General features: G+C 44.2%; 1 protein-coding gene across 1 annotated transcript in view; it reads right to left on the bottom strand.

Moving 5' to 3' along the window:
• Window positions 1-1445, bottom strand: part of LOC134806427 (trimethyllysine dioxygenase, mitochondrial) — a 35790-nt gene extending 34345 nt beyond the window's left edge. The window contains exons 1-2 of the mRNA XM_063779704.1: window positions 1309-1445; window positions 761-869 (exon numbers count right to left, since the gene is read on the bottom strand). Of these exons, the coding sequence (XP_063635774.1) occupies window positions 761-869; window positions 1309-1315 (116 nt within the window). The 5' untranslated portion in view covers window positions 1316-1445. The remainder of the gene's footprint in view (window positions 1-760; window positions 870-1308) is intronic.
• Window positions 1446-13906: the final 12461 nt, after the last annotated feature.

The raw sequence follows: 13906 nt of genomic DNA, 5'->3' as shown, positions 1-13906 counted from the left end.
CAAATCTCAGCACTCTCGGACCAACTTGAAAAAATAAAATAAAAAGTCGGCCATTTTGATTGTTTTTTAATGCAGTTTGTTTTGTCTCGGGGCCCTCTATGACATTTGGTCGAGCATCCCCCCACCTATCACGCACTGTTTAAAAGTTGATACAAAATAGAAGTGGCCAGTTTTCCCGCAATTGTAGCATTTTTCCAAAAAAAAATTTTTCATAGGTAGGTATCTAGGGGACCCCGAGATTCCGTGACCAAAATTTCAGCGCGCTAGGACAAACTTGATTTTTTTTAAAAAAGTCGGCCATATTAAAAATAAACATGGCCGCGTAAAAAACTGCCAGGGTCTCTCTATGACATTTGGTCGAGCACCCCCCTAGGTCTGACCGTTTGGCCGGGCCGTCATACATTTTTCTGACCGGAAGCGGTAGACCAAAAGTCGGAATTTTCTGGGGGTAAGGATACTACACCTAAACTATCGTGAATATTCATGGTATAAACTACGATAAATAAATAAATTCTCGTTCTCGAGAACATTCTCAGAAGTTACCGAGAAATTCTCATGTGGAAAGTTTCGCAACTTTGGCAAGTTCTCGTGCGTGCATTGGCTATAGCTACCTGTTGCAAAGCGATGAAATCGCGGAGTGAGCCACGCCTGGTATGGGCAGTAGAAATGAAGTGAACAGAAGGTTTAATTGTATAATTTGGTAAAGTTTACCCGTGCGAAGCCGGGGCGGGTCGCTAGTAGATTAATAAAGGTCAAGTACCTGCAATGGTCCCGAAGCCAGCAATCTTCGAATTTAACGGTCGTTCCGTTGGCAAAATTGACCTCTACAGCCCCTTTGATCTTGGTGATATTCTTTATCCTCGTAAGCGCTGAAAACATTCAAATATACAGGGATACAGCTACCAATTTGACCCCTATGTATTTTGACGAAAATAAATGGCTTCGTAGGGGTCTCCCGTGCAACTCCTAACATAACAATAACTTAAGAATAAGAATAATTTCATTTATTCATGGCAAACTAAAACTACATTTCATACAAACGTATTACAAACAGTTTATTTAAAGCATAAAGTAGGTATATAGTTTACTACGAAATTGTCCCGCCTCAGCATAATGCTAACCCGAAAGTCAGCGCTGCATGGTCTTCCGGCGAGACCAGACTTAGATATAATTAGGTCACTTAAATGTTCATGCTAAGTTTTATGTTATTCAGGTTGTCATTTTAAATTGAGATTCATTTAACCTAACCTAACCTAACTTCAATTGTATGGGAGCGGCTTTTAGACTCTTCACGTTTTTGTTACATACCAGCCATACTATACACAAAGATCACTACACTTATACACTTAGTTATAAAGTATTATTTGAAATTAAATATTGAGATTAATTGGAATTAATAATGAATAGACAAAATTAATAACACTTCGCACTACACTACACTAGACGATGCTTAATATCTTACTAAACACGCTTATCTTAAAGTAGGTCAAAGTTTGTCTTATCATTGCTCATTACGTATCACCGTTATTCTAATTGTGTACGAGGTCACCATTTTGTATTTGAGTTAGACCTAGAAAAGTCTGCAGCGATTTTGATATCCCACGCAGTGCAAATGTTATTTATACGTCAAAATTTGATAGAAGCTTGACGTTTAAAATAACACTTGCACTGCGTGGGCTATCAAGATCGCTGCAGACTTTTCTTGTTCTAACTATAGTATATCAATAAACCAAAGAGAATTTAAAATAGAGGCGTAATGTCAAAGTAAATTTTGTAGCCATCAGTAAATTTTCTGCCACCTTTCGGCACATGATTAAAACCTTCAGTACGCCATTTGACTTTGATCTTTGTTCTTTCACTGATATGTGTTACATTTGTTAAATGTCAAAAGCTGTCGCCATCTACACGAGTATAGGCCAAAGGTATGGCGCATCGCTCGAAAAGATGGCAGTAAAGCAAACGGAATAAGTACCATATTTGGAATACACTAATGAAACAGTAATGATTCTTACTTTTCTTGTAATATTGTTAGAATTTAACAAAATAAGGGAGCAAAACAAAATATAAGCAGAGGTGTAACTAGACTTAATTCATTCAATATGTTACTAATGTACTATTAGGTAACAATATTATTAATTATACTCGATAACATAGTTAATATTATAATCTCATTAAACCGCCTCCATCTGACAGAAGACGTCACTGACTTAATATACTGGATACAATTATTGAAGAGTACATCGTGACTATTCCGTAAATGGGGTAAATTATTGCAATTCTCTAATGTCTTTACATTTTATCGACTTTTTTATTCATGATACTATATCATTTTATAAATTACATAAAACTAGCTGTCGTAAATAGCTATTAGGGTTCATGTATGTGTTTAATTAGTCTCTACGTTTAGGTTACTATTTTTACTTTTGTATATCATGTTTTACTTTGTGCTCGTATATTATGTCAAATGAATTGCGTGGAATGTTTTATATCTAGTTATAAGTCTAGAAATTCATGCTCCTTTCATACGTGCTTAATATTGTACCTATTTATAAGTCTAGGATTCGTGCTCCTTTCATACGTGCTTATAATTAACGAGATTGGCAAAAATATACATTACTGACTCTGCATGATACACCCACTAGTTGAAGAAGGTACCAAACGGCCTTGTGTTTTACTATATAAGGCAGAGCCGTTTCGTGGCTTATTCAGAGATATCAGAGACATCAAGAGAGCTTCACTCATACCAGCCTGAACACTCTCCAAGTGAATAAATCAAATATATGTGTTTTCATTTCACACAACACATATACCGGTAAATGGAGGTATAGCGGACTTCGAGACAGCACAGCGGCCAGCGCGTTCCAGCGGCGGATTTCTACGCTTCTCCCAACGAACCCCCACATCACGAAAAGCTACAGTCTACACTCCACAGTTTGGTCCTTTTGAAGCCGGATGAAGATAGAAAAACGTACGCGCTGAGTTTCAAGCGACATAGCTTAACTCAGACATCAAGATAGAAAAACGTACGCGCTGAGTTTCAAGCGACATTGCTTAACTCAGACAGCAAGAAAGAAACAAGTACGCGCTGAGTTTTAAGCGAACGTTGCTTGACTCAGACGGCAAGAAAGAATAAAGGACGCGCTGAGCCTAGAAGTTCGCTTCGGTTTAGACCCAAACCCTATACCTTTCCGTAACCCATTTACCGGCTTGCCGGACGGACCGTGCAGCGTCGTAGATTAACCTCCGCTCACGTGTCCTGGCAACTTTCGTTGCATGTGTCACATGGTTGATGCCCACACACTGCTTTCGAACGTTCTAGGCATAGCACTTTGCCATTGCGGGAGATTCAGTGCCACGAGGGATCCACGCTTAGGGCACTGACGTTGCGCACGGCAACGGTCAGTCATAGGCATAGGCAGGTCAAGTTAGGGACCCCCCGCGTGTGTTAAGTGAAGTGGTTCCAGCCAGAAAGATGTCCGAAAAGGAAGCAAGGAGCCTACGACCACGCACCAAGGGCCCACCTGCGCCCGCACCGAACATGGATACCCCTACCCCCTCGTCTGGTAAGACTACGTCCAACGAGACTCATACGTGGAGCAATGGCACCAGTGGCAGCCCGAATGCTACCGGTGGAACCGAGTCGGTACACTCGGAGATGTTAGACGCCACCGTAGTAAATCGTAGTAGGTCGAATACGCTAGTGAATAAAGACGCCGATGCGCCGCCGCCGCCGTCGCGGGCGCCGTCTAATCGCGAATTAAAGAATCGCAAATCGGTTAGGGAACGCGACAATGAATTGTCCGTGCTAATGGCCGAGCTCGAGGTTCATAAAGCCCGTCTAGTCGTTGCTAAGACCGAGTCCGACACTGCCAATTTACGGCTGCAGATTGCGCAATTGAAGGCGCAGTCTCGCGGCGGCAGTGACGCGACCGTCGAAGCTTCTAAGAAAGGGTCCGTCACTGCAAATTTGCGGCCGCAGGTTGCGCCACTGAAGGCGCAGTCTGTCGGCAGCAGTGACGCGACCGTCGAAGAGCGTACTAGAAGTTGGGTAGAACGACAAGCTAGGTTACAGCACGAGGTCGCGAAAGAAAACGTTAAATTCCCGCCGCCGAAAAAGACCGCGCAGCCGCCGCCGCGTGCCGCCGCCGACCGGGCTAGCAGACCGCCCCCGCGCGTTTTAGAGGTACCGCACGGTACCTACGCGCCAATGTACCATAAACCGCCGGAATTACCTGCATTCGGCGGAGATATCACCGAGTGGATATCATTTAGGGCAGAGTTCGAAGATACGTCGCCCATGTTTAGTGCCGTCAATAACGTCAGTCGGATTAGGCGCGCACTTAAGGGCGAAGCTCGGACGGCCGTAAAATCAATAATGTACACGGTTCAGGATCCGTACGAAATAATGGAAGCGCTGGAACGGCAGTTCGGCGACCCTGAGGAGATTGTTCTTACGGAAATTCATAATATTAAACGCATGCCGCGTTTATCCGAAGACAATTCGAATATAGCCTCATTCGCCGCGCATGTAGCGAATGCCGTCGCCACCATTAGATCCTTGCGTCAAGAGAAATACTTGCACGCGCCTGAGCTCGTGAATAAAATCGTGGATAAATTAAATCTGATAGTGCGCTATGAATGGGCCAAATACTGGCAGTCTAACGTAGAAACACCCGGGTTAGTAGCAATTTCCGAGTTTCTTAACGAAATTAGTACTGCGGCCAAGCGCATAAACCGATATAAGCCGTCCAACAAATCACGGAATGCAGTGAACGCGGTTTCCTCTGCGCGCGAACCCAGAAGATCGAGCCAAGCTCTCTCTAGGTCTCGCGACCCCGCGTTCTACCGTGATGCGTATGATAGATCGCGAAATGAACGAAACGCGGTTTCTTCTGTGCGCGAGCCCAGCAGGTCGAGCCGCGCTCTCGCTGGGCCCCGCGCCCCCGCGTCCATTCGCGACTATAGTTCGGATTCGGAGTCAGATTTCCGCGAGTCATACACACGTGATACGGGAAATAGATCGCGTACTAATAAATCGACCGTAGCTCAAGTAAAGCACCGCGATGGCAATTTAAAGAAAAAGCCAGCGTCAACCGGAGCTAAGCCCAAGCGACAGATAGCGTCTGTCTCTGTCTCGCACGAAGCGTGCGCCATATGTAACAACGGCAAAGAACACGAAGTTAAGGAGTGTTCGAAATTTCTAGCCGCGACCATACCTGAGCGCTGGGACTTGGCAAAGGGAGCTAAATTGTGCTTTAGATGTCTAGGCGCGAATCACCGTAAACTTTTTGGATGTAAATATGTCGCGTGTGGCATGAATCAGTGCGAAGCCGGACATAGTAGACTATTACACGGTTTAAGCGCGGCCAGGTCCGCGAACGGTAATAGTGCGCCGGCAGCACGCAAAACAGTACTCAATGTTAAACTGCCGCAGACGTATCTCAAAATCATGCCAGTAGAGGTGTCGGGACCGTTAGGTACCGTCCAAACCCTCGCGCTACTCGATGAAGGCGCGGCAATGACGTTGATGTTACATGAAACTGCGGATAGAATCGCACCTCGTGTGCGCGGTGAAACATTAGAGATAGAAGGCATAGGCGGTGTAGTACGGGACCCAGATTCGTATGCGTTACGAGTCGCAATACGGGGTTTTTGTAGTCGACATATGGAAATGATGGAGACTTACACGGTTTGCGATATAGGTTTAGGAGCGCAGGGCGTGCCGCGAGACTTGGTAGATAAATGCGATCATTTATCTAAAATCGCGGACGAATTAAGTTACCCCCCCGCAGTACCTACTATCGTGATAGGCCAAGATAACTGGCATCTCATCATTAGTCGGCAAATTATAGACGGTCCGCCTAACCTCCCAGTCGCGAGTTTAACCAGGCTAGGATGGGTTTTGCATGGACCAGACCGTACGCGTCGCGCCGCGGTACAATTTGTTGGGCACGCAAGGCCTAATACCGCGGATGACGAGGCCTTACAATTGATGAAACGACATTTTGACATAGAGTCATTAGGCGTTTCACAAAAATTACCTCGGGCCGACCCCGACCAACGTGCGCTAGATTTGTTAGAAGCCACCTGCGAAAAGATACCGGGGGAGCAACGGTATCGCTCGGGCTTACTTTGGCGGTCAGATGACGAGAAACTCCCCGATAACCGAGCGCAAGCACTGAAACGGCTGTACAGTCTAGAACGAAAGCTAGACCGCGATGCGAAACTTAAAGCCGAATATGCAAAGCATATGAACAACTTGCTCGACAAAGGTTACGCGGAGAAAATGAGCTCGCGACCGCCCCCCGAGGCACCCCGGACGTGGTACCTAGCCCACTTCCCAACTTTTCACCCGCAACGCGGGAAAATGCGATTAGTTTGGGACGCGGCCGCAACAGCTTATGGACGCTCGCTCAATAGCGCGCTGTTAGCTGGCCCCGACCTGTTAGAATCACTTTTCGGCGTGTTAGTGCGTTTCCGCGAGGGTAAAATCGCGGTAATAGCCGACGTCAAAGAGATGTTTTTACAGATCGAAATAATTGAGCAGGATCGTGATGCGTTACGTTTCGTTTGGAGGGGAGAGGACCGTACCTCCCAACCGCAAGAATATAGGATGAAGCGGCTTATATTTGGTTCGGCAGCGTCGCCGACAACCGCGCTATACGTCAAAAACGAAAACGCAAAATCGCATAGTAAAGAATTTCCGATCGCAGCGGAAAAAACAATAAAGAATACGTACATGGACGACATGTTGATCGCCCTCGATACGTCTGAAGAGGAAGCGAGACGCGTAGTAAACGAAGTTTACGAGCTGAATATGCGCGCGTCATTCGAGCTTCGCGGGTTCGCATCGAACCATCCTGCGGTAATTGCTGACGTAGTTAATAGCAATCAGGAAACGTCGCTGTTAGGCGCGAACGAGAGCGAACGTACCTTAGGTTTGAAATGGAATCACAAACGTGACACCTTAGGTTTCAACGTAAACTTTCGTAATACGCCCGAAGACGTACTTAACGGTCAGAAATTACCTACAAAACGACAGGTAACAAGTAGCGCGATGTCGATATTTGATCCGATCGGTTACGTAAGCCCCATATCCGTCTTAGGCAAGGCGTTAATGCAGGAAATATGGAGGACAGGAATCGATTGGGACTCGCCTATACCCGTCTCACTCGCACCCGTTTGGCGATCGTTCATTGATAACGTACAACAATTACGAGACTTAGAGATTCCGCGACACGTGCCCGCATTTAATAGGGAGGCATATATGCATGTTTTTTGCGACGCGAGCGAAAAAATATATGCCGCGGCCGTGTATTTAGTTAGCATCAACCCCGAGGGGACTAGAACCTCCGCGTTAGTGGCCGCTAAGGCCCGCGTTTCACCTCTCCGGGTAGTCAGCATTCCGAGGATGGAATTGCAGAGCTGCGTACTAGCTACTAGATTAGCGGAAACCATAGTCAAGGAGTCAGATTACGTAATAAAGGACAAGTATTTTTGGTCTGACTCTAAAACGGCGCTCACGTGGATACGTTCGGACCCACGTAGGTATAAAACGTTCGTAGCACATAGGTTAGCAGAAATCGAGAACACTACCACCCCCGCCAACTGGCGCTGGGTGCCTAGTGCAGCTAACGTGGCTGACGACGCGACTCGTGGAGTACCTGCGCAATTCGGAGTGAACCACCGATGGTTCATAGGGCCCGATTTTATACGTAAATCCAAAGAGCATTGGCCGACCGAAAAAGTGCCTACGCCCGTCGCCGATACGGGCGAGGAACGCGTTAATAAACTCGTATGCTCAGTAGGCGTCGCGGAGAATAGGTTTGAGTACCTGCCGGAGGTGTGTAGGTTCTCAAAGTTCGTGCGATTAGTTCGCGCCACCGCTAGTATTCTGGTTGCCGCCGAGGTTTTCAAAGCCGCATTGTTCGCTAAGAAAACAGATATAGAGATAAATAAGGGGCATTTAGATTTAGCAGAGATATTGCTAATCCGACGGAGTCAACATGCTGCATTTCCGGAGGAAATGAAGCTTCTGGAAACTGGGCGGCCACTCCTGAAGAAATCTCCGCTATACAAAATCGCTGTACAACTTGACAAAAACGGAATCATCGTACTAAATGCTAGAATCGATAAAAACACGCATATGCCTGTTTTACATGCGAAAGAAGATTTCGTCAAGTTATTAGTACAGCATTTTCATGCACTCTACAATCACGGCAACCACGCGACCGTCATCAACGAGTTGAAACAAAGGTACTACATTATCGGGCTGCGCGGTAGCATTCGCTATATAACGCATAAATGCCAATGGTGCAGAACCTATAGGGGAACGCCAATCAAAGTTCCCATAGGTGACTTGCCGCCAGAAAGGCTAAAAGTGAATCAGCCGCCATTTACCGCTGCAGCCGTAGACCTGTTTGGCCCCATGCACATAACGATAGGCCGCCGCCGCGAGAAAAGGTGGGGTGTATTATACACATGCCTCACAACTCGCGCTGTACATCTGGAGCTTGCCGCCTCACTTTCGGCATCCTCCATGATACTGTCGCTACGCCGAATGATAGCGCGACGCGGCACGCCTACGGTTCTCTATTCCGACAACGCCACTAACTTCCACGGCGCGGAAAGAGAACTGGCAGAGGCCAAAAACACGCTGCCCGACAGTCTCAAGCCCTTCTTGACCGAGCGAGCCATAAAATGGAAGAAAATTCCACCCGGCAACCCCTCCGCTGGCGGTGCCTGGGAACGGCTCGTGGGCAGCGTTAAAACCGCATTAAAAGTAGTACTGAAAGAAAGAGCACCCCACGAAGAAGTTCTACATACTTTACTGCTAGAATCAGAGCACATAGTCAATTCCAGACCGTTGACACCAGTGAATCCAGATTTAGACATCGAAGCCCTGACGCCGAATCACTTTCTAATCGGTCGATCAAGCGCCATGTCGCCACTGGGTGTCTTCACAGACGCAATTATGTCGCTCTCTTCGTGGAAAACAGCGCAAACGCTAGCCGACCAATTTTGGAGGCGCTGGCAGCGGGAATACCGACCCAGCCTCCTCCCCAGGCCTGGTGCTCACCAAAACGTGAGAAAACTGCATGAAGGTGACGTAGTCATCATTGCGGATAGCTCCATGCCACGAGGAACGTGGCCCAGAGGCGTAATCACCCAGCTATTTCCTGGCCCAGATGGTCATGTGAGAGTGGCCATTGTTCGCACACGCGCAGGTGACGTCCGCCGCCCAGTTTCTAGACTTATCCCCATTTACTCCGCGCATGAAGACGGTGTTGGCACACGTGGGGGAGACTGTCGTAAATAGCTATTAGGGTTCATGTATGTGTTTAATTAGTCTCTACGTTTAGGTTACTATTTTTACTTTTGTATATCATGTTTTACTTTGTGCTCGTATATTATGTCAAATGAATTGCGTGGAATGTTTTATATCTAGTTATAAGTCTAGAAATTCATGCTCCTTTCATACGTGCTTAATATTGTACCTATTTATAAGTCTAGGATTCGTGCTCCTTTCATACGTGCTTATAATTAACGAGATTGGCAAAAATATACATTACTGACTCTGCATGATACACCCACTAGTTGAAGAAGGTACCAAACGGCCTTGTGTTTTACTATATAAGGCAGAGCCGTTTCGTGGCTTATTCAGAGATATCAGAGACATCAAGAGAGCTTCACTCATACCAGCCTGAACACTCTCCAAGTGAATAAATCAAATATATGTGTTTTCATTTCACACAACACATATACCGGTAAATGGAGGTATAGCGGACTTCGAGACAGCACAGCGGCCAGCGCGTTCCAGCGGCGGATTTCTACGCTTCTCCCAACGAACCCCCACATCACGAAAAGCTACAGTCTACACTCCACACTAGCCAAACTGTGAAGTTTGATGGCGAGGTACCTACGCTCTTTTTGACGAGATAACGTCTTATAAATCGATGAACACCGGTAGCATGCACGAAAAAGTGTCACGTTGTGGACAAATCTCCATGGTAACGTTGTGGACAGATCTCCATAGTAACGTTACGTAATGTTTTCTTATGACGTTATCACGCAAAATTATCGTCTGTAAACCGACTTTACAGACAACCATATTTTTTTATGCTAATAACTTAACCTATTTGGGTCATACAAAGTACATTGTGACTATTCTGTAAATGGGGTAAATTATTGCAAATTTCTCGAAGCACTCCGTTCTCTTGTCATTCTCTATATAATTTGTCAACTGTACATATTAGAGCGTTTCCACATTGTCCGATCTGATATCGGATGACGGATGATCCTTGGAGAAAAGCAGCTGCTAGAGAGTGCCCAAATGGTATCTATATCAAGTTCTTCTTTCACTATCATGTTAAAGGGCATTTTCATGTTAACTTGTACTTTAAAGCGCGACTTAAGGCGTGTTTCAGTACCTAACGTCTAAGCGTCACATTCCTGACAAAATGCTTGGGGTTTGACATTTACCGACAGTTTTGTGACGATTATGTGGCCGTTAATGGTACACAGTTAAGTGAAAATGCCCTATATAACAGTTATATGAGGTTGTGATTTAGTTTTCATATGCGAAAACTGTTGGAGCATAAATACCCAGTAGGGGGTAAAGTAGGCACAGCTTACGTAACTGAAATAACCCCAAAACACCTTACATTACAACCGAGAACACCAAACACCGACTGTTTTCGTACGAACCGCGTACCTTTAATCAAAAGCAAATACACACAATGAATATTTGCACAACCCAGGATCCTACCTGCCTCTTAGCAAACATACCTACACGATTTGTTATGTCTAGCCGTATACGAGATGTGAATTTCAGAAGGTCATGAACAGATTTAACCCTTCGTATGTCTATTAAGCACTGATCAGTGCTAATGAATTGAAACCTATTGTATTAAACAATGGATTTAACTCCATGTGTACTGATCAGTGCTTAGATATACGAAGGGTTAATGGATTATTTCCATTAGTTACCATTGGCAACAATTCTATAACTCCCTAGGGAACAATGTAGGCCTATGTCTTCTAGTACATCTGCATGAAATAAGATCTCTTTTGAGCAAGTGTGATGAAGATCATAAGGTAGTTGAGGCATAACCTCCTAAGGCCCAGCCATACATATGAAAAATGCAAAATTTGCCACAGAAATTTGAACCTACAGTGTAGGAAATAGAGTTGATTTTGCGTTGATCAAAACCTGGCCGAAAGTAAGCAAAAGCAACTCTGTTCCAATCGAATATGATTTAAATTTCATTGAACTGATTCTGATGAATTAAGTAATATAGGTAGGACCTTAGGCCTTAGTAGGCTTAGTAACAAGGCCCAGCATTCAAAAATAGCAGTAACGCTAGTATTATTCGTTCAACACATCACGCACACATAGAAGCAACAGATATAACGAGCTGGGTGGTTTAGGTTGCGATTGCGACAGTTTCATTGTTTGGTATGGCTTCTCTATAGTAATAATATCTCAATGGCCTCTAGCGACGAATACACGACGCGACGCGGACGCGGTAGTCCTCATTTCCATTTCCCGGCCTCTGTAGGCCTAGCACATGATTGGCGCGACAGTATCTCGCCGCGAGATAAATTACCCGACTTTTTAGCTCAAAACCGGGAGGAGTAGAAGAAGTGGGCCAGAGCCCAGCAGTGGGACACAAATAGGCTCGCAATAATACTAGCAGATATACAATACTTGGCAGCTTAGCCACCAATAGGATGTCGGTAGAGGGATGTGGACAGGGCAGGCCCAGACGATGGGGTGATCTGGAGAGCTTCCTGAACAACTGGCCGGAGGAAACACTAAAGAAAGACTCATGCTTCAACGGTCCGGGCCCGGGTCGGGGCGCCCGAGTCGCCCGACACTTTCGTTTTTTATGAAAGCATCACGTGATCACCGATCGCCTGTCATAGAAAAAGAAGTCACGTCCTGTCCCTCAAAACAACAAGACACAGGTTTTCTCAGAGATTTTAGAGGTTGAAAAATAGCGGTTCGGGATTTAGGTACTTTCCTCAGTAGGAAAGTGGATTAGCTACTTTCCTTAGTAGGAAAGTAGCTTCTTTTTTAGTGCTGTCAAAACGATTTGTTGATATGGATTTTTTATAAAATACGTCACGGTCAACTCACCTATTTTTAAAATTTCTATCTGATTTATTAAACAAGATTTAAAAATAACTGCTATCTATGTTTTTCTAATAATTATATGGTGCTTTATTTCGTGCACTGTGTGAAATAATTTATTTTAAGTAGGTAGAGGAAACTTCCCTATTGTTTTGTTGTTTTTCAAGAGTGACGTATGTGGTAAGGTTTAAGTAATGTGGGTAATCTATATCCACTATCCACATACTATTTTACATTCAAGTCACGCTCCTCTCGCCTCGCAAGAGTCAATTTAAACTTCCATTCACACAGAAATCTAGCATTTCATGAAGATCTTGTTTGGAAAAGCCATATTTTTAAATTGAATCCGGTTGTATTGGATAAAGTTGTGGCCCCACTTTGTAAATTGTGTGTTCGAGAATATTCGAATAAGATTGGAAGTTTCTGAACGCTACTGGTAAAGATGCCTTTGCTAGCCCGGGAGCTGGAATCAGTTCCGTTCAGTCATAAATATTTATGTAGTCATTAAGTATTTATTTATTTTCACTTTATAGCTTTATTTTAGCGCATAATATAAAACATGATTTAATTAGATTATATTAGATACAACTATTCATTTCTGATTTCTTTAGAACGCCATTTGACTTTGATCCTTATTTTTTAACTAATATGTGTTAAACTTGTTAAATGTCAAAAAGTATCGCCATCTACTCGAGAGAAGGCCAAAAGTATGGTGCCATCGCTCGAAACCTTTGGCCTATCCTTGACTGGATGGAGATACTTTTTGACATTTTACAGTTTGACATTTAAAATAACATTTGCAGTGTGCTATCAAAATTGTTGCATAATTGTCTTTGTCTAACTCTATCCGCGAGCCCAAGGACGCACAGCTATCTCGCTCGCACGAGTGAGTGTGAGAACCCACGGGGCCTAAATAATGATGTGTTGCAGAACTGAGCAGCTCCCAGTCTAGTCGTTAAACGGCGAGGCTTCGCAAAACAAACTTGAATTCAGTTGGCAGGTAAGTCTTGAAAACTCGGTAAAATAACTTTTGCGTCTACCGGAATGCAGGCCTTGCAACTAAAACTTTCCTATTTGCTTTTACACGGGCTGAATTTCTATTTGAAAAAGTAGAAAAAAACGTTTTCTCTCGACTGTATTTTTAGGGTTCCGTAGCCAAATGGCAAAAAACGGAACCCTTATAGATTCGTCATGTCTGTCCGTCTGTCCGTGTATGTCACAGCCACTTTTTTCCGAAACTATAAGAACTATCTGTTGAAACTTGGTAAGTAGATGTATTCTGTGAACCGCATTAAGATTTTCACACAATAATAGAAAAAAAAAACAATAAATTTTGGGGGTTCACCATACTTAGGGGTCATCCATTAATTACATCACACGTTTAGGAATGGGAGGGGGTCAAGAAAATGTGACATATTGTGACATGGGGGAGGGGGGAGACACAAACTTTGTGACGTCACTTTAAATTCATCAGTAACCGAAAATTTATTTAAATTATTTTATTAGCTGTACATTTAAATAACAAGGTTTTAAAACGATAATCGTTTTTATTCGTATAATTTTCTTTCCTAAGCAGTTTTGGGTTATAAAATTACTAATATTTATATCGTCAAAAACATTTTGATAAAATATTAATAATACTTAGGTACTTACTTAATTCGATTTGGCGATTTCGTAGAAAAAATGTGACGTCACACTTGGGGGGAGGGGTTTGCCAAATGTGACCAAGTGTGACAAGGAGTGGGGGAGGGGTCAAAAAACCTAGAAATT

This window comes from Cydia splendana, chromosome 3 (genome assembly GCF_910591565.1).
Source record: "Cydia splendana chromosome 3, ilCydSple1.2, whole genome shotgun sequence".
NCBI lineage: Eukaryota > Metazoa > Arthropoda > Insecta > Lepidoptera > Tortricidae > Cydia > Cydia splendana.
Note: the sequence above shows the minus strand (reverse complement) of the source record. Positions and strands in the feature narration are given on the sequence as shown.